Source organism: Lagenorhynchus albirostris, chromosome 1 (genome assembly GCF_949774975.1).
Source record: "Lagenorhynchus albirostris chromosome 1, mLagAlb1.1, whole genome shotgun sequence".
Classification (NCBI taxonomy): domain Eukaryota; kingdom Metazoa; phylum Chordata; class Mammalia; order Artiodactyla; family Delphinidae; genus Lagenorhynchus; species Lagenorhynchus albirostris.
In genome coordinates, this window is record NC_083095.1 from 133,828,117 (window position 1) to 133,855,235 (window position 27,119).

At 34.2% G+C, this 27,119-nt stretch overlaps 1 protein-coding gene across 2 annotated transcripts in view; it reads left to right on the plus strand.

Moving 5' to 3' along the window:
- The window catches only part of SCAPER (S-phase cyclin A associated protein in the ER), a 493,568-nt gene that overhangs the window by 148,934 nt on the left and 317,515 nt on the right, over positions 1–27,119 (plus strand). Inside the window, exons 10-15 of one of the 2 annotated variants that reach the window (XM_060170191.1) lie at positions 1,547–1,780; positions 12,563–12,733; positions 13,444–13,519; positions 13,716–13,833; positions 14,108–14,219; positions 17,549–17,689. In XM_060170191.1, coding sequence (XP_060026174.1) covers positions 1,547–1,780; positions 12,563–12,733; positions 13,444–13,519; positions 13,716–13,833; positions 14,108–14,219; positions 17,549–17,689 — 852 coding nt within the window. The remainder of the gene's footprint in view (positions 1–1,546; positions 1,781–12,562; positions 12,734–13,443; positions 13,520–13,715; positions 13,834–14,107; positions 14,220–17,548; positions 17,690–27,119) is intronic. The other variant, XM_060170192.1, reaches the window with a different exon arrangement.

The following is a 27,119-nucleotide window of genomic DNA, read 5'->3' on the forward strand; positions in this document are numbered from 1 at the left end:
TAGTATCTGCCTTTTAAAATTCTCTCCTTTTACTTGTAGGATATTTATTTTTATTAGAAACTGTAGTCAACTTCCATGGTTTTTTTCCTTAATGATAATAATGGCTCTTAATCCTACATTGTTCCTGATGTTTTATAACTCTTTAATGTATGTATGTTTTGTGCCCGCATGAGATTGAAAGCTCCTTGTGGGCATTATCTTATGTTGCCTTTTAATTTCCCACAATATGGAGCAGAGTCAAAGATACGTAGGAAGTAATCAGTACATAGTTGTTGGGTGAAACTTTAAGAAACTTAAATGTAGGTAAATTTGATGACGAAATCACTTTCTATATCACTTAACTACCATCTGGCATTCTTGGTACATGTATTATATTTTAACTATAAAATTTAACAGTATAAAAATTATGCTGATTTTGTGTAATGAATAAACTTATGTGATTTTTTGAGGTTTTAGAAATAGTCTATACATAGAACTTTTGAGTAATTATTGTTAAATTATTTCAGTATAAAAGTTCACTGCTTGTGGTGGCCAAGCTAATATTAATAATTGTTTTCTCCACTGTCATTCTGAAAATGGAATTAGCATTTTTATATATTTTTCAACATTATAGTTTAGCTTTGATTTTGTTATTTAAGTTGATATTGATTTTTTAATAAACAGCATTGACTGTATTGTGAAGATCAATAATGCTAATGTAAATATTACTGAGAAGATTATAAACCATGGTGACTGATGTATGGATAATGTTGATAGCAATATAAACATTGTGATGCAATTTGAATAATGCTTATGCTAAAATGAACACTTTGGGACACTTTAAAGTTCTAACCAATAGTAGGATTTTTAAAGTAGTTTATATGACTTGGCCAAGTTTAATATTTATATAAATACTATATCAAACTAGGGTTTTTATGGCCACTGCACTGTTTATCTAATGTTTATTTAAGTAGTGATGTGAGTAAGTTTTAAATTCACAATTTTAGATTTTAGTTCTTCTCCTTGGAGTTCATTACTCTGAGTATAGCTGGAAAACATAGCACCATTCTTTCTGTACTCTGTTAGAAAGTGAAAATAAAGGCTTGTTCCTATTCACTAAACTAGAAAGTTTTTAAAAAATGGGTATGTATTTGACTTCAGCATAAGTTGTATTTGTTTAAATGGTTTTTACGTTTCTCTTGGTTATGTGTTAAATATTTCTAAAGGGGAATGGAGAGCCTATTGAAGTCTAAAGAATATGAATTGCATAATGAAACTGCATGCTGACATATACTCTACTTTTTATGGTGTATTTCTCTTTTATATCTGAGATTTGGTATTATGTGCTATGTGGTGTCCTAAACATAGTAGATGTGCAAATAAAATTTGTGGCTGCTTAATGGTTTCTCTTCTTCTACTTGAAACATACCAAAAAATGACTGAGTCATCTGTCAGTCAGCTGCTGCTTTACAGTTGATAGGTTAAGCAGAATCAGGTTTTCTAGAGTGAAATAAGTTGGTGAGTATTTTCCATTATCTCTGATTCAATCTGTAATATGTTTCGTTAGTTCACAGTGAGTACACTGGATGATGTCAAGAACTCTGGCAGTAGTTTCTTACAAGACAATTCTGTGCAAACTTCTGAAATACCTGCCGTTCACATTGATATAGAGTGTGTTTCAGTTACTCAGCAAGCTGACACACCTTTGCAAGCAAGTGAAGACAAATTTTCAGAAGAGAATGAAAGAATAGAAAGTGAAATGGATCCTTCAGATATTTCAAATGTGAGTGCTGCTAACTTGGTAAGAACAACTTATCGGAATTCTGAGTAAATATATTAAAGAGACATAAACTCCAATAATAAAAAATTGTAATGTATATTTCTCTACACTTTACAAGCACTTTTTAACATAGCATTTTATATATGTTATTTCATTTTAACATTTTATTCTTATAGCAATCTTTTGATATAGTTAAGTTTCTTATTATTTTGTAGAGGAAGGAAATGAGACTGTGAGAATTAAATAACTTGCTCAAAATCATTCACTTTGTGTGTGATTTGATCACATGTTAAGAAACTGTCATAATAATGTTTTCTATGCAACATCTACCACTCTGATAGATGGGAAATTGTGCTTAATGAACTTAGCTTTAAGAATTCTCTTAACAGAGTACTTTAGACAGTTATTATCATTTGCTTGGAGTTGGTCTTTAAGATGAAATTTATTTATCATCCCTATGGCAGAATCTTTAAAAATGCATTGACTTAAAATTACTTATAGGTTTATATTTTTGGATGACTATTTAATTCTGCTCATGTCTTTCTCCTTCCCATTTTAGTATTAAGATACTTGGCCTGAGTATAATTCAGATTAGGTCATGTTGGGTTTGTTTAAAAAGTAATTTTCAAAAGGAATAGGCACATAGAAAAAGTTGTTGAGAAAAAATTCAAATTTAGTTCGTTTTTTTTTTGGCAATTGACAAGGAAATTTAGTTTTTTCTGAGATATACATTTTAAAGTAATAACTAGAATTATGACTTATAACATTATACCAGAACATATAAGATTTTTAGAAATTTCACGTAATGTCTGAAACATTTATATTAACATATTTCCATACAAATAACCCAAAGAAAGTTTAGTATTAGGTTTTGTTTGTTTCTTTATACTGCAGGTTCTTATTAGTAATCAGTTTTATACACATCAGTGTAAACATGTCAATCCCAATCGCCCAATTCAGCACACCACCATCTGCACCCCACCGCGGATTTCCCCCCTTGGTGTCCATATGTTTGTTCTCTACATCTGTGTCTCAACTTCTGCCTTGCAAACTGGTTCATCTGTACCATTTTTCTAGGTTCCACATACATGCATTAATATACGATATTTATTTAGCCCTTTCTGACTTACTTCACTCTGTATGACAGTCTCTAGGTCCATCTGTGTCTCAACAAATGACTCAATTTCGTTCCTTTTTATGGCTGAGTAATATTCCATTGTATATATGTACCACAACTTCTTTATCCATTCATCTGTTGATGGGCATTTAGGTTGCTTCCATGACCTTGCCATTGTAAATAGTGCTGCAATGAACATTGGGGTGCATGTGTCTTTTTGAATTATGGTTTTCTCGGGGTATATGCCCAGTAATTCTATTTTTAGTTCGATTCTATTTTTAGTTCTCCATAGTGGCTGTATCAAATTACATTCCCACCAACAGTGCAAGAGGGTTCCCTTTTCTCCACACCCTCTCTGGCATTTGTTGTTTGTAGATTTTCTGATGATGCCCATTCTAACTGGTGTGAGGTGATACCTCATTGTAGTTTTGATTTGCATTTCTCTAATAATTAGTGATGTTGAGCAGCTTTTCATGTGCCTCTTGGCCATCTGTATGTCTTCTTTGGAGAAATGTCTATTTAGGTATTCTGCACATTTTTGGATTGGGTTGTTTGTTTCTTTAATATTGAGCTGCATGAGCTGTCTATATATTTTGGAGATTAATCCTTTGTCCGTTGATTCATTTGCAAATATTTTCTCCCATTCTGAGGGTTGTCTTTTTGTCTTGTTTATGGTTTCCTTTGCTGTGCAAAAGCTTTGAAGTTTTATTAGGTCCAATTTGTTTATTTTTGTTTTTATTTCCATTACTCTAGGAAGTGGATCAAAAAAGATCTTGCTGTGGTTTATGTCAAAGAGTGTTCTTCCTATGTTTTCCTCTAAGATTTTATAGTGTCTGGTCTTACATTTAGGTCTCGAATCCATTTTGAGTTTATTTCTGTATATGGTGTTAGAGAATGTTCTAATTTCATTCTTTTACCTGTAGCTGTCCAGTTTTCCCAGCACCACTTATTGAAGAGACTGTCTTTTCTCCATTGTATATCTTTGCCTCCTTTGTCATAGATTAGTTGACCATAGGTGCGTGGGTTTGTCTCTGGGCTTTCTATCTTGTTCCATTGATCTGTGCTTCTGTTTTTGTGCCAGTACCATATTGTCTTGATTACTGTAGCTTTGTAGTATAGTCTGAAGTCAGAGAGTCTGATTCCTCCAGCTCCGTTTTTTTCCCTCAAGACTGCTTTGGCTATTCGGGGTCTTTTGTGTCGCTGTACAAACTTTAAGATGATTTGTTCTAGTTCCGTAAAAAATGCCATTGGTAACTTGATAGGTATTGCATTGAATATGTAGATTGCTTTGGGTAGTATAGTCATTTTCACAATGTTGATTCTTCCAATCCAAGAACATTGTATATCTCTCCATCTGTTGGTATCATATTTAATTTCTTTCTTCAGTGTCTTACAGTTTTCTGCATACAGGTCTTTTGTCTCCCTAGGTAGGTTTATTCCTAGGTATTTTATTCTTTTTGTTGCAATGGTAAGTGGGAGTGTTTCTGTAATTTCTCTTTCAGATTTTTCATCATCAGTGTATAGGAAATGCAGGAGATTTCTGTGCATTAATTTTGTACCCTGCAACTTTACCAAATTCATTGATTAGCTCTAGTAGTTTTCTGGTGGCAGTTTTAGGATTCTCTATGTATATTATCCTGTCATCTGCAAACAGTGACAGTTTAACTTCTTTTCCAATTTGTATTCCTTTTATTTCTTTTTCTTCTCTGACTGCTGTGGCTAGGACTTCCAAAAGTATGTTGAATAATAGTGGTGAGAATGGACATCCTTGTCTCATTCCTGATCTTAGAGGAAATGCTTTCAGTTTTTCACCATTGAGAATGATGTTTGCTGTGGGTTTGTCGTATATGGCCTTTATTATGTTGAGGTAGGTTCCCTCTATGCCCACTTTCTGGAGAGTTTTTATCATAAATGGTGTTGAATTTTGTCAAAAGCCTTTTCTTCATCTATTGAGATGATCATATGGTTTTTATTCTTCGATTTGTTAATATGGTGTATCACATTGATTGATTTGTATATAGTGAAGAATCCTTGCATCCCAGGGATAAATCCCACTTGGTCATGGTGTATGATCCTTTCAATGTGTTGTTGGATTCTGTCTGCTAGTATTTTGTTGAGGATTTTTGCATCTATATTCATCAGTGATATTGGTCTGTAATTTTCTTTTTTTGTAGTATCTTTTTCTGGTTTTGGCATCAGGGTGATGGTGGCCTCATTAAATGAGTTTGGGAGTGTTCTTCCCTCTGCAGTTTTTTGGAAGAGTTTGAGAAGGGTGGGTGTTAGCTCTTCTCTAAATGTTTGATAGAATTCAGCTCTGAAGCTATGTGGTTCCGGACTTTTGTTTGTTGGAAGATTTTTTTTTTTTGCAGTACACGGGCCTCTCACTGTTGTGTTCTCTCCAGTTGCGGAGCACAGGCTCCAGACGCGCAGGCTTAGCGGCCATGGCTCACGGGCCCTGCTGCTCCGCCGCATGTGGAATATTCCGGGACTGGGGCACGAACCCGTGTCCCCTGCATCGGCAGGTGGACTCTCAAGCACTGCGCCACCAGGGAAGCCCTGTTGGAAGATTTTTAATCACAGTTTCAACTTTATTACTTGTGATTGGCCTGTTCATATTTTCTGTTTCTTCTTGGTTCAGTCTTGGAAGGTTATACCTTTCTAGGAATTTGTCCATTTCTTCCAGGTTGTCCATTTTATTGGCATAGAGTTGCTTGTAGTAGTCTCTTAGGATGCTTTGTATTTCTACGGTGTCTGTTGTAACTTCTTTTTCATTCTAATTTTATTCATTTGAGTCCTCTCCCTCTTTTTCTTCATGAGTCTGGATAATGGTTTATCAATTTTGTCTTCTCAAAGAACCAGCTTTTAGTTTTATTGATCTTTGCTATTGTTTTCTTTGTTTCTGTTTCCTTTATTTCTGCTCTGATATTTATGATTTCTTTCCTTCTGCTAAATTTGGGTTTTGTTTGTTATTCTTTCTCTAGTTCCTTTAGGTGTAAGTTTAGATTGTTTACTTGAGATTTTTTTGGTTTCTTGAGGTAGGCTTGTATAGCTATAAACTTCCCTGTTAGAACTGCTTTTGCTGCATCCCATAAGTTTTGGATCGTCGTCTTTTCGTTGTCATTTGTCTCTAGGGATTTTTTGATTTCCTCTTTGATTTCTCCAGTGATTTCTTGGTTGTTTATTAACGTATTGTTTAGCCTCCATGTGTTTGTGTTTTTTACGTTTTTTTCCCTGTAATTCATTTCTAGTCTCATAGCGTTGTGGTCAGAAAAGATGCTTGATATGATTTCAGTTTTCTTAAATTTACTGAGGCTTGATTTGTCACCCAAGATGTGATCTATCCCAGAGAATGTTCTGTGCACACTTGAGAAGAAAGTGTATTGTGTTGTTTTTGGATGGAATGTCCTGTAAATATCAATTAAATCTATCTCATCTATTGTGTCATTTAAAGCTTCTGTTTCCGTATTTATTTCCTTTTGGATGATCTGTCCATTGGTGTAAGTGAGGTGTTAAAGTCCCCTACTATTATTGTGTTACTGTCGATTTCCTCTTTTATAGCTGTTAGCAGTTGCCTTATGTATTGAGGTGCTCCTATGTTGGGTGAATATATAATTATAATTGTTATATCTTCTTGGATTGACCTCTTGATTATTATGTAGTGTCCTTCCTTGTCTCTTGTAACATTCTTTATTTTAAAGTCTGTTGTATCTGATATGAGCAAAGCTACTCCAGCTTTCTCTTGATTTCCATTTGCACGGAATATCTTTGTCCATCCCCTCACTTTCAGTCTGTATGTGTCCCTACGTCTGAAGTGGGTCTCTTGTAGACTGCATATATATGGGTCTTGTTTTTGTATCCATTCAGCAAGCCTGTGTCTTTTGGTTGGAGCGTTTAATCCATTCACATTTAAGGTAATTATTGATATGTATGTTCCTATGACCATTTTCTTAATTGTTTTGTGTTTGTTTTTGTAGATCCTTTTCTTCTGTTGTGTTTCCCACTTAGAAAAGTTCCTTTAGCATTTGTTGTGGAGTTGGTTTGGTGGTGCTGAATTCTCATACTTTTTGCTTGTCTGTAAAGCTTTTGATTTCTCCATTGAATCTGAATGAGATCCTTACCTGGTAGAGTAATCTTGGTTGTAAGTTCTTCCCTTTCATCACTTTAAGTATATCATGCCACTCCCTTCTGTCTTGTAGAGTTTCTGCTGAGAAATGAGCTGTTAGCCTTATGGGAATTCCCTTGTATGTTATTTTTCATTTTTCCCTTGCTGCTTTCAATAATTTTTCTTTGTCTTTAATTTTTGCCAATTTGATTACTATGTGTCTCGGCATGTTTCTCCTTGGGTTTACCCTGCATGGGACTCACTTCGCTTCCTGGACTTGGGTCGCTATTTCCTTTCCCACATTAGGGAAGTTTTTGACTATAATCTTTTCAAATATTTTCTCTGGTCCTTTCACTCTCTCTTCTCCTTCTGGGACCCCTATAATGCAAGTGTTGTTGCGTTTAATGTTGTCTCAGAGGTCTCTTAGGCTGTCTTCATTTCTTTTCATTCTTTTTTTCTTTATTCTTTTCCACAGCAGTGAATTCCACCGTTCTGTCTTCCAGGTCACTTATCCGTTCTTCTGCCTCAGTTATTCTGCTATTGATTCCTTCTAGTGTAGTTTTCATTTCAGTTATTGTATTGTTCATCTCTGTTTGTTTGTTCTTTAATTCTTCTAGGTCTTTGTTAAACATTTCTTGCATCTTCTCGATCTTTGCCTCCATTCTTTTTCCGAGGTCCTGGATCATCTGTACTATCGTTATTCTGAATTCTTTTTCTGGAAGGTTGCCTATCTCCACTTCATTTAGTTGTTTTTCTGGGGTTTTATCTTGTTCCTTCATCTGGTACATAGCCCTCTGCCTTTTCATCTTGTCTATCTTTCTGTGAATGTGGTTTTTGTTCCCAGGCTGCAGATTTGTGGTTCTTCTTACTTCTGCTGTCTGCCTTCTGGTGGATGAGGCTATCTAAGAGGCTTGTGTAAGTTTCCTGATGGGAGGGACTGTTGGTGGGTAGAGCTGACTGTTGCTCTGGTGTGCAGAACTCAGTAAAACTTTAATCCACTTGACTGCTGATGGGTGGGGCTTGGTTCCCTCCCTGTGGTTGTTTTGCCTGAGGCAACCAAACACTTGAGCCTACCTGGGCTCTTTGGTGGGGCTATTGACATACTCTGGGAGGTCTCTAGCCTAGGAGTACTTCCCAGAACTTTTGCTGCCAGTGTCCTTGTCCCCACGGTGAGCCACAGCATCCCCCCCACCCCCGCTTCTGCAGGAGAACCTCCAACACAAGCAGATAGGTCTGGTTCAGTCTCCCCTGGGGTCACTGCTCCTTCCCCTGGGTCCCGATGCACACACTACTTCGTGTGTGCTCTCCAATAGTGGAGTCTCTGTTTTCCCCAGTCCTGTAGAAGTCCTACAGTCAATTCCCACTAGGCTTCAAAGTTTGATTCTCTAGGAATTCCTGCTCCGGTTGCTGGACCCTCAGGTTGGGAAGCCTGATATGGGGCTCAGAACCTTCACTCCAATGTGTGGACTTCTGTGGTATAAGTGTTCTCCAGTCTATGAGTCACCCACCCGGCAGTTATGGGATTTGATTTTACTGTGATTGTGCCCCTCCTACCTTCTCATTGTGGCTTCTCCTTTGTCTTTGTATGTGGGGTATCTTTTTTGGTGAGTTCCAGTGTCTTCCTATGGATGATTGTCCAGCAGCTAGTTGTTATTTTGGTGATCTCGCAAGAGGGAGTGAGAGCATGTCCCTCTACTCCGCCATCTCGGTTCCTCCTCCTACACTCCAAATTTAGTTTTTAATTGGCCACTGTATACTATAATTTCTTTTTAAATTTAATGCCTCATCATGTTGAAAGATGATACCAGCAGATGATATTAGGCCAAATTATACATTTTAGAGAGAGAACAAGATTAGGTAGTTGAAATTTGATATGGATTGTTTAAGGGAAAAATAAGAGTTACAGTAATAAGAACAACAAATATTTAGATTCCTTTATAAAGGAATAAAGGGCAACTTTTTTTTAACTTAGGTTTTTTAGTGCGAATGTTTTAAAGGTTAACTAATTTACGGTCATATAAATAGTGGGTTTAATGTATCGGTAGAAATTGGTCGTATTTATATTTTTGTTTTCATAGCTAGCTATCATATTAAATTATGTATTTTGCAAATGGATTCTATGAGAATCAAATTTCGAAAGAGGAAAAAGATCCTATAGTTAAATAAGCATAAAATAATTATTTAAAAATTCTTCTCTCATCATTTTTATTTTGATCACGTAGGTAAAATAAGCTTATGGTAGAGTATTAAAAACCCTTGGTTATTTTGAGAATGACATTTACATACTTGAAGGAAAATAAGTTCTGCTTTACATATGAATATTATCATATCCTTAGAGGTCTTAGAGGAATTTTAACTAAACTAATATTTGGAGAAAATTTTATGTTTTTAATTTGTCTTGGCACAGATACTTCTGTGGGTTGCTCTAGATAAGCATGTCATTGTTTAGGTTCTAAATAGAGGGTTATAGAGAATTGCTGCAGTGTTGAGAAAATTGTTTTCTTTTTTCCCCTCAATATAGTATTGTCACATACATGGTTCAACTAAAAAAATCTGTAGTTCTCTTATTTAACAGAAGCCTAAGCAAAAAATGACTGTAAGAATTTATAATAATAAAATTTATTTATTAAACATAAAGGACCCTTTATGTTTAAGGTCCACTTTTGCCACCATTGTAAAAATATGCTGATGTAAATCCTAGCTACCATGGATTTATTTTTTTTAGATTTACTGAAATTACAAATTTTAATGAAAATTTAGAAATTTAAAAAATGATTATGTATGCAGGTATGTGTTTGAATTTCACAGTGTGAAAATAGTAGAAGTTGTATATGGATAATTTAATCATTATTTCATCCGTAAGCTCTGTTACTCTGTTAAAATCTCTTCAGGTCTTAAGAGGTGAAATAGAAATGTTCTCTGGAGAAGATAAAATTGAGAAGGAAATAGGCTTATGTGAGAATTTACTTTCTGCAAAGTTAAATATATTTAACTTTAATAGTTTTTTTAAATCATTGTTAGGTATGATATTTGTGTGGCACCTTAACAAGTTAGTTTCTATAATATTCTAGCGTTTACAGAGAAAAAGCTTATGATGCAAAGAAATGGTCTGTCATCTAAACTCTCTCACCCCATTCTCTTCCCCAGGGACAATCTTGTATGTTTTGAGGGGGCAGAGTATCGACAGGGGAAATGAAGTGGGGAGGGGAAGCTTTAAGAAGGATACCCATGTCTAGGCTCCACTCCAGACCAATTCAGTAATAAGCTGAAGCTCAAGCACTTGCATTTTTAATACCTTTATTGAGGTGTTATTGATTTTCAGTAAACTTCACATATTTAAGATATACACATTGATATATTTTGACATGTGTTTATACCTGTGAAATCATCACTATAATCAAGATAATGAAAGTATCGATTGCCTCCAAAAGTTTTCACTTTCTCTTTTGTAATCCCTCCTTTCTGCGCTTCCCTGTTTCCCCTTCCCAGGGTTATCACTATTCTGCTGTTACTACATATTAATTAGCATTTTAAGAAATTTCTGTATATGGAATAATGTAATCTTTGTTTAGCTTCTTTCACTCAGCATAATTATTTTGAGATTCATCCATGTAGTTGTGTATATTAATAGTTCCTTCTTCTTTTATTGTCTTTAGGAGTACTCTGTTGTATGCATGTAACTCAGTATGTTCATCCATTCAATTGTTGACAGATGTTTGAGTTGTTGCCAGTTTCTCTGTTATGAATAAAGGCACCATGAACGTTTGTCTTTGTTTTGAACATATGTTTTCATTTCTCTTGGGAAAATATCTAGGTCAGTTTTGTTGATAATATTGTTCAGGTTTCCTTTGCCAATTTTCTGTACTTGTTCTATCAGTTGAGAGAGGGGTATTGAAATCTCTGCATATATCTGTGGGGCTACTTTTTTTAAGCCAACTTTATTGAGATATAATTTACATAACATACAGTTTATCCATTTAGAGTGTACAGTGCAGTGTTTTTTAGTATATTCACAGAGTTGTTCAGACATCACCATAATTAGTTTTAGAACACTTCCATCACTACAAAAAGAAACCCAGTGCCCAGCAGCAGTCCTCCCTTTCACCCCACCCACCCAGCCCTATACAACCACTAATCTGTCTTTTGTCTCTATAGATTTGCCTGTTCTGGACATTTCATAGAAGTGGAATACAATATGTGGTCTTTGTAAATGGTTTCTTTCACTAGGCATATTGTTTTCAAGGTCATTCGTGTTTTAGCCTGTATCAGTATTTCATTCCTTTTTATGCCCAAATAATATTCCACTGATTGAAAATAGTAGAATATACCATATTTTATCCATTCATCAGTTGATGGACATTTAGGTTTTCTCCACTTTTTGGAATTTATGAATAATGCTGCTTTAAATATTTGTGTACAAGTTTTTGTGTGAACATATGGTTTCGTTTCTCCTGAGTATACATCTGGGAATGGGATTGTTGGGTCGTATGGTAACTTTACATTTAACCTTTGTGAGAAACTATCAGACTGTTTTCCAAAGTAGCTGCATCATTTTACGTTCCCATTAAGTTTATTTTGTTTTGTAATTCTATCAGTTTTTGCTTCTTTCATTTTGAAGATCTATATGTTCATAAACCTTTAGGATTGTTTTGTCTTCTTAGTGAATTAACAGTTTATCATTATGAAATGACCTTCTTTATCCCTTGTCATATTTTTTGCTCTGAAATTTACTGTGTCTGATATTAGTACTTCAACTTTCTTTTGGTTAGTGTTAGTATGGTAGCTCTTTTATTTGTAATCTGTTTATATTCTCATATTTAAATTAGGTTTCCTATAGGCAGCATGTGGTTTGGGGTCTTGCTTTTATCCAATTTGAGTCTCTATTTCCGTGTAATGTGATTATTAATATGGTTCCTTTAAATCTATCATCTTATTGTTTTTCTCTTTGACTCATCTGTTCTTCATCCCCTTTTTCCTTTTTCTCCCATCTTTTTGATTAATTTTCTTTTATAATTTATCTTCTTTGTTGGCTTAGTAGCCATAAATATTTGTTATTTCACTGTTTGCTTTAGGGTTTATAATATACATATTTAGCTTTTTATAGGGATTTATTAATTAATAATTCTGATGCATATATTTGTATTACATAATTCTAATGCATAATTTTAAGTAAGGTATATATGTTCAGAAAGTGTCATCACCAGTACGGCATAATTTTTTTTTTATATTCCCTTTAAAGTATAATGTTTTTCTTTGGTTTTTCAAATATTTGACCTGTAAATGTTTTGAATTTTGGTGCTCAAATGAAATTCACAGTTTATTATTAATAACAATAACTATTATTTATACAACTTCACAGTTTGTCATACACAGCAGTTTAGTAAAAAGGTCTCATGGATTATTTTATCATTTTATGGAATATAAAATAGTCTTTTGCTTTTAAGAAATTTCCGAGTCATATAACTGGACCCCAAGTTTTATAATTCTAGATCAATGCTATTTTTATATATACTATTTATGATTAGAACATAAAGAAATACTTACTTAACTTTCCAGTCAACTGATTTTGTTTTTCACTTTATAGTCTATGGCAGAAGTTCTTGCTAAAAAGGAAGAGCTAGCAGATCGTCTAGAAAAGGCCAATGAAGAAGCCATTGCTAGTGCTATTGCTGAAGAGGAACAGTTAACTAGAGAAATTGAAGCTGAAGAAAACAATGATATCAATATTGAAACTGACAACGACAGTGATTTTTCTGTGAGCTTTTAGAATTTTTATTCTCTGGGTGATTGAGACTTATACGATAAACAATAGCAAGTTTTTTTTTAAGCACTTTACCATTACTAAGTGTTTTTATATATAATGCAATTGACAAGTTGGAAGTTGTTTTCTCATTTTACACATCAAGAAAATGAATCTCAGAGTAAGTAAATACGTAACATTTCTCAGATTATAATTGTACAGATTGAAGAAGAGTCAAAGATATATCTTTCCTTCTGCTAATAAAAAGCAAATGATACATTGCCTTGCTATCACTAGGCGCTCAGGATATATATGTTGATGAGAGGGATTTCTTAAAGAATAAAAGTATCATGAATGTTTGCTATGTTATCCTATTAAATTTTAATGCCCAACAAATACTTTTTAGCTTTTCTGATGTATGCTCTAAATATGTCAGAATTTATGTAGTAATAGTTTAAACCCAGTAGTTTTCTTTTAAAATTACTTGGCTTGTCTCTGCTGTTAATGGCACGTAGGTTAGTCTTCCTCTTAAAATGTATAGGCTGTGGTATTTTTAACTTGGTAATTATTGTGACTGTAAGAGGTATGTAACTTTTTTCTGGTTTTGGACTGTTTGCTAAATGAAATATATGAGCAATAGGTAGAAAAATTTCATATATAGTTCATTTTATAAGGTTATAATTGGTTCAAATATTTGTTACTCAATTTTTCTTACTACATTTTAGGCCAGCATGGGCAGTGGAAGTGTATCTTTCTGTGGTATGTCTATGGATTGGAACGATGTCCTTGCAGATTATGAAGGTATTACATGTTTGTATGTTTGTGTGTGTGTGTGTTGTATGTATAGGTAGAGGGGTATAAAATAGATTATCTTATTACTTGGGGTTTTTGTGTAAAATAAATAAGAGTGGGATGCCTTTTAAAAGTCTGTTCTCAAATGTTGGTTTTAGAGAATTATGTGGTTAAGCAATAGCAGTTTTCTTTTTTCTGAAAACAGCTCGTGAATCTTGGCGCCAAAATACATCCTGGGGGGATATTGTAGAGGAGGAACCTGCTAGACCTCCAGGACATGGAATTCACATGCATGAAAAACTTTCCTCACCATCTCGTAAAAGGTCTGGCCTTTGAAAATTAATTTGAAATGTTTCACAGGAAGGGAACTAGATGTTCTTGACTATTAAATGGAGTTACTACATACTATTTTAAGGTACATTATTCAAGACATTTCCAGATCCATTGAAAAGTGACAATGTTTCTGTGAAATTTTAGGCCAAAGTTAGTTTTGTATATTTTTTATATTTATTTTAAGAACTTTGAAGACTAAAGAAGATATTACTGACTTTATCATGTAAACATTTGTGTCTCTTGTCCATTTGTTTGTATTAATAGAACAATTGCAGAATCTAAGAAGAAACATGAAGAAAAACAAATGAAAGCACAGCAGCTAAGGGAAAAGTTACGTGAAGAGAAAACATTAAAGCTTCAGAAATTGTTAGAAAGGGTGAGTTTTTAATTTTTAGGGAAGTATGATTGCCTTAAATTAATGGGCTTATTTTCAACTTGACTTCTTCTGGTTCGAGAGAAGCTAAAAGAACAATAAAAATAAATTTACTAGGAAACAAAAGCATTTCTATCTACTGAGTTACAGAAAGCTACCTGTTAAAGAAAGAAAACAGAATTTGTCATTCCTAAAAAAGCTGGTAAATTGATGTTTTGCTGAGTTCACATGGATTATTAAAGCTGCGCGTTGTCTTTTGCCATTTTCAGTGGAGGTTTCCTTGGGGTAGTCTTGTGCAAAGTGTTCAATGAATTGGTAGGACAGTTTTGAGCTTGAGATGATCAGATTTGAATAAGTAGGGCACTAATTAGATTTATGGAAGAGATTCTTGGAGTATTTAGAGCAGTGTAACTTCTGGTTAGTGTGATGTAGTGGAAAGAACATGGGCTCTGGTGATGGCCAATCAGGTGAAATCCTGGTTTGAACCACATAATAGGATATGATGCCCTGGGCAAATTACATAACAATACTGCCTTTTAATTTCTTTATCCATAAAATGACAATTATCATTGTTAACCAGTTGTGATGATGAAAGTGGCAAGTAAAACAGTAGCGTGGTGCTCGGGTGGCTGTTGCTCAGCATATGGTCATTCTTATTGTTAGTTACACCTGACAGACATGAGTACTGTATTAGGTATGTGTGCTGTGTAACAAAGGGCCTCAAGACTTAGCAGCTTAAAACAACACACATTTTCACTTAAAACAACTGCTCACAGTTTCTTGGGCATGGAAACCAGGAGTGGCTTGTGTTGTTATTTCTTTGTTCAGAGTCTCTCCTGAGGTTGCAGTCAGGCTGTTGTCTGGGGCAGCAGTCATTTGGAGCTGAAGGATCCACTTCCAAACTCTCATATGGTTATTGGCAGGCCTGGATTCCTCTTTAGCAGTTGGTTATGGACCTCAGTATCCTGCCATGTGGGTCTTTCCATAGCCTGATGTTCTTATAACATGGCTGCTACCTTTCCCACAGAGTAATCTGAGAGAAGACGAGAAAGAGAATGAACAAGTGAGCTGCCAAAATGGAAGCTGCACTGTCTTTTATAACCTAATCTTGGAAGTGATATACCATCACTTTTGCTGAATTGTATTGGTCACGAACCTGATACAGTGTTGGAGGGAAAAACACAAGGGTCTGAATACCAGGTGGCTGGGATCATTTGGAGCCATCTTGAAGTCTGTGAACTACATATACCTAACATAGCATGACAGAAGATAGGTAACCGTTATAGTATAGGTGAACTCCTTTGTTACCTTCTGGTCCTAGAAAGGAGGACTAATATGCCTAGGTTAAAAATATTTGCATTACTTATGTTTGTTTTAAAATTGGGGAAAACAATTGGACCAAATAATTTGAATGTAAAAATGAGGTGGCATAAGATTCTCCTTAGTACAGTGGACAAGTTGGCTGGGAAAGGAAGAAAATCTGTAATTTTTCTCTTTACCTGAATCTCAAGAATTTAATCATTTTAATCAAGATTTTAATCATTTAGATTGAATAGATCAAATATGAAAAACAGTCTCCATGTCATGGGGCTCTATAAGAGTTAATATATTATTTCATTTTAAGCTTTAGAAAAATGTTCTAACACAATTATAATTTCCCTTCTTATTGTATTTTTAATACAAATAAAATTATATACTTTATTTTCTCACTATATAATATAATCTCCAGATACTCATGCAAACAAAATAGTAAATTCTTCTTTTTTTTTTTTTTGCGGTATTCAGGCCTCACACTGTTGTGGCCTCTCCTGTTGCGGAGCACAGGCTCCGGACGCGCAGGCTCAACCACTGCGCCACCAGGGAAGCCCCAAAATAGTAAATTCTTGAAATTGTACAAGACGTTAGAGGTTCTCTGGTTTAATTTTCCCATCAATGTAGGTATCCCTTCAATTATTAAATGATAAATCCCACCTTCCATTTATATAATGAGTTATTGTTTCAACACTATTCTATACATATATGGTCTCATCTGATCACCACAATACCTCTGTGAGGCACACAGAGTTGAACAGATCCTGAACCCCATTTTTTAAAAAATTTATTTTATTTTATTTATTTATTTTTGGCTGCCTTGGGTCTTCGTTGCAGTGCACGGGCTTCTCACTGCGATGTCCTCTCTTGTTGTGGAGCACAGGCTCCAGGCACGCAGGCTTCAGTAGTTGTGGCGTGCGGGCTCAGTAGTTGTGGCTCGCGGGCTCTAGAGCACAGGCTCAGTAGTTGTGGTGCACGGGCTTAGTTGCTCCGTGGAATGTGGGATTTTCCCAGACCAGGGATCGAACCCATGTCTCCTGCATTGGCAGGCGGATTCTTAGCCGCTGCGCCACAAGGGAAGTCCCCCTGAACCCCATTTTATAGATGTGAAAACTGAATCTAGGAGAGGCTAAGGGCTGTTTCCAATGTCACATGACCAATAATTTGCAGAGCTAGTTACCAATATCACATGACCAATAATTTGCAGAGCTAGAGCTTTAAGGACCTGTTCCTAGCTCCTAATCCAGTACTGTTTCTGTATCATACTTTTTTAGGTGGTTAAATACATTATTATATAGATGAAATTCAACTGAAATGTTAGTTTTCTTCCCATTCATGTTGAGCCAACATTGATTTTCTATAATTTATTCTTATTGCAGGTGCAGGTTCTGATTTCTTGGAGCACAGGACAAATCTTTTACTTCTATTTGATATTGTGTTAAGGAAGTAAAGGGAGCTAACGTAATTAATCTTCTATAGTCAAAACTCTCTGCTCCTTCAGAGAATGTTTCGTATGCAAATATTTATTTTTCAGACTTCTCACCTTTTTTTCAATTTCTAGGATAAAATTATCTGTCTTGAATTTGGGTTATAGAGCCATTAATGTTTATAAGGATAAGACATATACACTATTTTCATTTTAAGTGTGCTCATAGTGCAGTATAATAATAACAGCAAATATTTCTCTTGAGCAATGTCTAATGTACTGTTCTAAGAGTTTACATATATTTACTCAATCTTCAAAACCTATGAGTTAGGTACTACTACTATTCTCTTTATAAATAAGGAAACTGAGACATAGGCTAAAAAAGTTGCCCAGTTTATATGTCTAGCAAGTGACCATGGTAGATTATGAACTCATCAGTCTGGCTCCATAGGCTGTGTTCGTAATCATTAGTCATGATCCTTTAGGTCTTTCCACATTCTTGACTTTATAATTCCTAAGCTGTTTATCTGTTTGCACTTCTTGTCAAGTGACTATGTATGCTGAAATTAATGATGTGATAATTCATTGCATATAGGAGAAAGATGTCCGGAAGTGGAAAGAAGAGTTACTAGACCAACGACGTAGGATGATGGAAGAGAAATTACTTCATGCTGAATTTAAACGAGAGGTGCAATTACAAGCAATTGTTAAAAAAGCACAAGAGGAAGAAGCTAAGGTATAACTTAGGTGCTTTGAACATTGAATTAGTTACTTGAGTACTTTTTCAGTTGTTACACGAGAAGCTAATGTTTATCAAATGTTTATCCTGTGCCAGAATAACAGCATTTTTACATGCTCATTTGATACTTATTATGTGCAATATCTTATTCTTACAGTAATCCTGTGAGATATGTATTACTTTTTACAGGTTTATTGAGGTATAATTCACAGACAATAAATAACACATATGTGAAGCATCAATTTGTTGAGTTTTGACATATATATTCCTGAAACCATCAGTACAATGAAAATAATAAACAATTCCATCACCCTCAAAAGTTTCTTATACCTCTTTGTAATTCATTCCTTCCTCCAACTCTGTTACCACGCAATTGCTGATCTGCTTTTTGTCACTATGGATGTTAGCATTTTCCAGAATTTTATATGAATGGAATCATAGAGTATGTACTCTTTCCCCTGGCATCTTTCATTCAGCATAGTTATTTTGAATTTTATCCATGCTGTTGTGTATCATTTCCTTTTCATTGCTGAGAAGTATACCATTGTGTAGAAATACCATAGTTTGTTAATCCAGTCACTTGTTGATGGACATTTGTTTTCATTCCAGTTTTTGGCTGTTATAGATATAGCTGCTGTGTAAATTTGTGTACAAATCTTTGTGCAGATGTGTGCTTTCATTTTCTCTGGTAAATACCTGATATTGGCAGAGTCTTATGATAGGTTTAACTTTTAAAGAAACACTTTATATACTCTTACCAGCAGTGGATGAGAGTTCTAGTTAGCCACATTCTCACCAACACTTGACATGGTTACATACTGTAATTCTAACCATTCCATATTAGTCTTTATGTATAGTGTCATATGGTTTTAATTTGCTTTTTGAACATCTTTTCATGTGTGTATTTCCTATCTGTAGCTCTTATTTGGTACAGTGTTTGTTCAAATATCTTTGTTCATTTTTTAAAGTTAGATTGTTTTGTTATTAGTCAAACAGTTCTCTTTTTCAGCTTTTTTGAGATATAGTTGACAAATAAAATAGATATTTACATGGTGATTTGATATACATATACATTGTGAAAGGATTTCCCTCATCCAGTTAATTAACATATCCATCACCTCACATATTTATCTTTTGTGTGTGTGTGAACATTTGAGTTCTACCCTGTTAGCGTATTTCAATTATATCAATACAATACAGTGTTATCAACTATAGCTACCATCTTATACATTAGATGCTTAGATTTCATTCATCTTATACTTAAAAGTTTGTCCCCTTTCACCAATCTCTCCCTATTTCTATCTGCCTCCCCCCGGCCTGTGGCAACTACTTTTCTGTTTGCTCTTTCTTTGAGTTTTTTGAATTGAAGTATAGTTGATTTACAATATTGTGTTAGTTTCAGATGTACAGCATAGTGATTCAGTATTTTTACAGATTATACTCCGTTAAAATTATTACATAATAATGGCTGTAATTCCATGTAATAGCAATATATCCTTATTGCTTATCTATTTTATACATAGTAGTTTGTATGTCTTAATTCTGTACCCCTAATTTGCCCCTCCCTTCTCCCCTCTTCCCTTTGGTTACCACTGGTTTGTTTGTTTTCTATATCTCTGAGTCTTTTTCTGTTTTGCATATATATTCATTTGTATTATTTTTTAGATTCCAATTATAAGTGATATCATACAGTTTCTGTCTTTCTCTGTCTGACTTAACTTCACTAAGCATAACGTTCTCTAGGTCCATCCATGTTGCTGCAAATGGCAGAATTTTGTTCTTTTTTATGGTTGAGTAATAGTCCATTGTGTGTGTATATATATATATATATATCACATCTTTTTAATCCATTCATCTGTTGATGGGCATTTCAGTTGGTTGCATATCTGGACAGAAAATCAATAAGGCAATGATGGTCTTAAATGATGCAATAGACTAGTTGGACTTACTAGATATCTATAGGACATTATATTCAAAAACAGCAAAATAAACATTCTTTTCATGTGTACATGGAATGTTCTCCAGGATAGATCACATACTAGACCACAAAACAAGTCTCAACAGATTTAAGAGGATAGAAATTATGTCAAGCATTTTTTCCAACCACAATGGTATGAAACTAGAAATCAACTACAGAAAGAAAAATCTGTTTCGATGAGTTGCACTTTTTCTTTTATATTCCAAATATAAGTGATACCATGCAGTATTTTTCTTTCTTTCTCTGGCTTATTTCACTTAGCATAATACCCTCCAGTTTCACCCATGTTGTGGCAAACAGCAGAATTTCTTAGAGGATTTTGTATATTTTAGATATTAATGTCTATGTTTTGCAAATATTTTCTCTCAGTCTACGGATTGCCTTTTCATTTTCTTAAAAGTGTCTTTTGAAGTTTTAAAAATTGGAAAGATCCCATATAGACTTTTTTTTTCCTATACTTTATGTTTTTCTGTACCCTATTTAAAAAAGTTACGTAAACTTAAGGTCACTAAGATTTTCCCTTAAGTTTTCTCTAGAAGTTTTAAATTTTACAGTGAGGTCTATGTTCCATTTTGAGTTAAGTTTTTTATATGGTGTGAGGTAGGGTTGAGGTTCATTTTTTTCATATGGTTATATAATGTTCCAGTATCAGTTGTTAAAGAGACTATCTTTTGTATAATGAATTGCCTTAGACCCTTGTTGAAAAGCAATTGGCTATATATGTGTGGGTCTATTTCTGATTTTCTATTCTGTTACATTTATCTTTATAAATACAACTTTATCTTCATTACTGTACCTTTATAATAAGTCATGAAATCAAGTATAAATCCTTAAGTTTTATTTTCTTCTAAAACTACTTTTGCTCTTTTAGGTTCTTTGCATTTCCATGTAATTTATAGGATCAGCTTATGAATTTCTACTCCTCCTGCCCAAAAGAGGCCTGCCTGTATTTTGATTAGAATTGCATTGAATATATACATTAATCTGGGGGAGACTTGTCATCCTATTGATATTGAGTATTCTGAACCATATATCTGATGGCATATATCTCCATTTATTTTGGTTTGTATATATTTTATGAAATTTATCTGCAGTTCATATTTTTAATGCTCTTGTCAATAGTATCTTGTTTTAAATTTGTTTCTAATTGTTTGCTGCTAACTTATAGAAACACATTTGATTTTAGTGTATTACCTTATATGCTACAACCCTGCTAAACCTACTAGTTCTAGTTTTATTACTTCTTTTCCTGTATGTTTTTCATTTTTAAATCTCTCTTTATTGCATTAACCAGTACTAGCACAATGTTGATTAATGATGAGAACCAATATCATTGCCGTGCTCCTAATTTTAGGAAGAAAGCGTTCAGTCTTTCACCATTAAGTGTGATATTAGCTGTAGATCTTTCATAAATGTTCTTTATCAGATTGAGGAACTTCCTTTCTATTCCTAGTTACTAAAATTTTTTTACCATGGACTTTGAATTTGGTTACCTGCTTTTTCTGCATTTATTGAGATGATATTATGTGTTTTTTTAAGATCTTAAAATGGTGAATTTCAGTATTTGATTGTCGGATACCAAAGTAATTGCAATTCTGGGATAAACCTCACATGGTCATGATATAATATCAGTTTTATATTTTGGTGTGCTTCGTTTGCTAAAATTTTAAGAATTTTTGCATCAATGTTTGTGAGGGATTTTGATCTTTTTTTTTTTTTCTTATAATGTTTTTGTCTGCTTTTGGTAACAGAATATGCTGGCCTCCTAAAGTGACTTGGGAAGGTTTCCATCCTCTTCAGTTTTCTAAAGTAGTTTATGTGGAACTGGTACAATTTCCTCCTTAAATTTTTTGTGGAATTTACCAATGAAGCCGTCTGGGCCTGGGGTTTTCTTTGTGGATGAGTTTTTTAAATAAAAATTCCATTTTTTTATATACATAGGGCTATTCATATTATCTATTTCTCTTGTGTAATTTGTGTCTTTCTAGGAATCTGTACATTTCCTTAATGACTAACAATATTGAGCATATATTTATGTGCTTATTGGCTATTTGTATATCTTCCTTAGAAAAAAGTCTATTCAAAGTCCATTGCTCATTTTTTTTAAATTGGGCTGTTTGTCTTTTTGTTGTTCAGCTGTAAGAGTTCTTTGTATATTCTCAATACTAGTCCTTTATCAGATATATAATTTGCAGATATTTTCTCACACTGTGTAGGTTACCTTTTCACTTTGTTGGTAATGTTCTTTGCACAAAAGTTTTTAATGTTGATGAAGTCCAATTTATCTATCTTTTGTTTTATTTTTTGTACTTTTTGTGCTAAGAAATTATTGCGAAATTCAAAGTCATGAAGATTTACCTCCATGTTTTCTTCTAAGAGTTTTATGGTTTTAGCTTTTATATTTAGGTCATAGATACATTTTGAATTAATTTTTATATACAGAATGAGGTAGGGGGTCTGCCTTTATTCTTTTGCAGGTGGATATCATTTGTCCAAGCACTGCTTCTTGACGACACTATTCTTTCCCCAGTGAATGGTCTTCGCACACTTGCTGGAAATCAATTAGCCATAGGTGTACAGGTTTATTTCTCTTCTCTCAGTTCTATTCCACTGGTCTATACGTCTATCCTTATGCTGGTATCACACTGTTTTGATTACCGTAGCACTTCAGTAAACTTTGAAATCAGGAACTATAGTCCTCCAACTTAGTTCTTTTTCAATGTTGTCTTAGCTATTTGGGGCAACTTGCAGTTAGGATGAGGATAAGCTTTCCATTTCCATAAAAAAAGTCCATTGAAATTTTGTTAGGATTGCATTGAATTTTTACCATGCTTTGGGGAGTATTGCCATCTTAATAATATTAGATTTTCCAATCCATGAACACAGGATATCTTTCCATTTATTTAAATCTTCCTTAATTTCTTTATGGAGTGTTTTCTAATTTTCAGCACACAAGCCTTTCACCTTCTTGTTTAAATTAATTCCTAAGTATTGATTGTACTCTTTTGGAGGTGACTGGAAATGGAATTGTTTTCTTAATTCCATTTTCAGATTGTTTACTGCTAGTGTATAGAAATACAATTGATTTTTATATATTTATCTTATCTCCTGAAACCTTGCTTGAACTTGCTCATTAGTTGTAATAGCTTTTTAGTGGATTCCTTAAGATTTTCTATATTCAAGATCATACCATCTGCAACTAGAGATAGTTTTACTTCTTCTTTACCAATCTGGATGGCTTTGATTTTTGTTGTTGTTGTTGTTGCTTATTGCTCAGGATACAACCTGCGATACAATACTGAATAGAAGTGGTAGGAGTGGACATCCTTGTCTTGTTCCTGATCTTTGGAGTGGGAGGCATTTAGTCTTTCATCATCAAGTATGATGTTAGGTATGGGGTTTTCATAGATACACTTCAAAGATTGAGGAAATTCCTTTTTACTTCTAGTTTGTTGAGTGTTTTTATCATGAAGGGGTATTGGATTTTGTCAAATCCTTTTTCTCCATCTATTGCAAGAATAATGTGGTTTTGTCCTTTTGATATTTGCTGTGTTACATTAATTGAATTTCATATATTTTATATATTTGTCTAATTTTTTAGTTGTTTAAGGTGGGAGGGTGCATCTGGACCCTCTTACTCCATCATAGCTGGAAGTGGAAATTCTGAACTATGTATTATTTTTATATTTTAGAGAAGCAGTCTGAAGGCAGATTGTTGATGGTCACACAGTCGGAATTAAAATCCTGATGTTTGTGGTTCCAAAGCCTATGCTTTTACCACTGTTCTTATTATTGGTTTAGTATTTTCATTTTGTGGTCTTTTTTTATATGACTTGTATGAATTTTGATCTGTCTAATTGCCTAATATATTTACTTTCATTATAATCTCATTAAACCAAAGTGGCTCCTATAAACATATTAACCCAAACTATAGTTTAAATAATTTCCGTCAAGATAAGTGGTTGACTGCTGGTTGTTTTTACATAAAGATATCAGCTACCATTTTCAGTTTTAAAAATTCTTAATAATCCAGGTTCACTGAGTTAACAGTCTGTACTAAGATTTTTGCTAATATGAAATTCTGCTTTAAAACCCTGCTACCAACTGCTGCCCTGTTGGTTCTCTTAATTTTCATTGCTTTCTCTTCGATAATCTCTGAAACCCTCTTTTGAAATGTATTATATCTACAAAGAAAATAAAAATAGACAATCTAGTTTTTTCTTGTTCTCTCATTCATTTAAATATTTTATGAATGAATTGTTCTTAGTATAATTACATAAATATCTTAAAAGTCTGTGTGAAACATTGTCGATTACTTTCATCCCCAGACATTTTAATCTATGAGATAAAACCTCCTCCTACCTTTGGTTTTATCACATGCCAATATTTCCCAGTCTTGCCTGATTGTAACAGTAATATGAGTTGTTAAAAAGAGAGATTTCCAAGCTTTGCAGGTTTTTTTCAGTAATGCTAGAGTGGCCCCTGAGGAGCTTTATTTTTTTATAAGCCCCCCAGGTGACTTTTATGATCAGGAAATTTGGTTCCACATATATCAAACAGTTGCTCCTTCTTCAAAAGTAATTTTTCGTCATAATAGTGAGGACTGAAGTCTCTGGAGTTAGATAAATTTGGATTCAGGTCCTGACTCTACCACATAGTAGCTGAATGGTCTTGGGTGTTATTTTAGCCTCTCAGCCTATTTGTTGATCTGTAAAATAGGAATAATCTTACCTACATCTCAAAGAATTGCTGAAAGGATTAAATTAGGTTGTGCGTATTGTGAAGCAGTTAATGCCATCCTTGGTATGCTGTAAATACTCTGTAAAATATTACAATTTCATAGAATGCCACATCCTATTTGTGTTCCACTTCCTAACTTTTCCTTAAGTCCCTAATGCATTTCTGTTGTTTTATTACTAATCCAGAAGTTCTAATAATCCAGTGATTTAAAATATACTTAAGTTCCACTAGAATTTAAGAATATGTCCTTGAGACATACCAAATATATTTATTTCAGTCCTGTGTAAGATAGTTTTTCCACATATACTTTTTTTGTGAGTTCTTGGCATAAATTAACAGTCTTCTCAAATGTCTTAGTTCTTTCTTGGATACACAGATGATTGAAAATAAGTCATCTACTATTTAGTTGTTAGTGATTATTATTACAGGCAGAGTTATTCAGCACCCGATTTTATCATTTATTTAATAGTATAAAATGGCTTTTATTTTCAGTTTCTTAATGGTCTCATTGATAGCTTTTCAGATGCAATGTGTCTACTCATAATTACAGGGTTTTGGGGTTTTTTTTTGAGGAAAAGACATCTTTTTCCTTATTTATGGCAGTAGCCTTTTCCTTGTGCTGTGTCCTCTTGCCTGCTTTTAAAATTTGCTTCATCAGTTACCTTCTTGTGCCTGCTCCTTTGCTTTCTTCCTCTAGACTGACTACTTCCACCTGTTCTATAGATTACCTACTCTTTCCTTTTGGAAATCACTAGATTCCTAGAAAGAGCTGTCTGTGCTCATTTCCACTACCTCATCACTCCTGTCTTCTTGAATTCCTTATGACACCATTTTTCCTCTATGCTATACTGTACTTTCCTTTCAGAATGTTACTCTGTTATCACTATGTTTAAAAGCCTTTTCTGGATCTGTTCATTATCAACACTTTTATGTATTTTTTTCTAGAACACTTTCTTCTGCGCTATCTTGGTTTTCCTTCTGCTTTCCTAACCAATGCTTTACTATCTTCCCTTTTTCTTTTGCTGCTTAAATGTTACTGCCTTCAGTCCACTTCATTTATTCCTTTCCTTGAATATCACAATCATTCTCCTTGCTTCAGCTGTCCTCTCTGTAGTGACTCCTAGATCTGCATTTTAACCCCACCCTCTCAATGAAGCTCTAGACTCAGTTACCTATTGCTTGATGATTGTATCCAGTGAAACTCATCAGCTCACCACCCCTGTATCCCAAATCATTTGCCTTTCCTGAAATTCATATTTCAGATGAATGGTATCACTAGTCTCCCATTAATCTAGACTTGGAAAGCTTGTGATCATTTATCAATATTTGCAGTTGTTATTCTTGCCTTTTGTCCCTACTCCCTTCAAATTAATCTTTCTTAAGGGCATTATTGTATTACCTCTCAACTTAAAAACCTTTAGGGACTTTCTCGTCTTTCTTAGTATAAATGCATTACTCTAGCTTTCTTTAATACTGTTTTATATGTAGAATAGTGGCCATATTGTTATGAAAATGGTTTATTCTCATTTTAAAGAATTCGAGCAATATGTAGCAAAGGAAACTCAAAATCCCACCCTCAGAAATAGCTACCATTGACATTATAAATACTCTTCCAGAAATCTCTTTAGAATAATGTTCAGATTGAATGAATAGATAACTTTATAAAATAGAATTATACTATCAGGCTTCCCTGGTGGTGCAGTGGTTGAGAGTCTGCCTGCCAATGCAGGGGACACGGGTTTGAGTCCTGGTCTGGGAAGATCCCACATGCCGCAGAGCAGCTAGGCCCGTGGGCCACAACTGCTGAGCCTGCGGGTCTGGAGCCTGTGCTCCACAACAAGAGAGGCCGCGACAGTGAAGGGCCTGCACACTGCGATGAAGAATGGCCCCTGCTTGCCGCAACTAGAGAAAGCCCTCACACAGAAACAAAGACCCAACACAGCCAAAAAAATTAATTAATTAATTAATTTTAAAAAAAGAATTATACTATCCATGGTACTTCTTAATAAGAAGTATTCATTTCTATTTTAGTTCCATTTTAAGAGAAGGAAGTGACATGGAAGTAAAATTGAGGGACTTATTGAATTTGTAATAAATGTTTCTTTATCACAAGATCTCCTCCCAACAATTTTCATAGTTTCATTATTTTTACATTGTTAAGGTTTATAACATTTACATTTTGCTCTGAAACTATAAATTCCACAGTTTAGTTTTCCTTCTATGTATGAATGGATGCACAGCTTGCCTAATCCTCTATTCATGAGTTCTTTGTTTTGCCCTGGTTGGCTGGATTTTATTAACAAGTAATTTTTTCAGGAAGAGGTTGTTGTGCTCTATTCCTTGAGTTCTTAGGTATCAAAGGCCTGTGGCATTTCTGAGTACATCTTGGCTAGAGATCAGATTCATGGTTCAGAATATCTTTCCTTCAAAGTTTTGTAGGCATTATTCCATGTTTTTCTAGCATTAACTAATTCTGTGGAGAAGCCTGAGGCCAGACAGATTTTTTCTCCCTCTTTCTCATAGATGACTTGCATTTACTGCCTGGAAGCTTAAAAAATTTGTGCTTGTTCCTTAATGTTTTGTGATTTAATAAGGATATTCTTGGTGTTGATCTTCTGAATAAATTCTTCATGAAATAAAATGGGCTTTCTCAATTTTCAGTATTTCTTTTTTTCAGGGAAAATTTTCTGTATTATATATTGGAATATT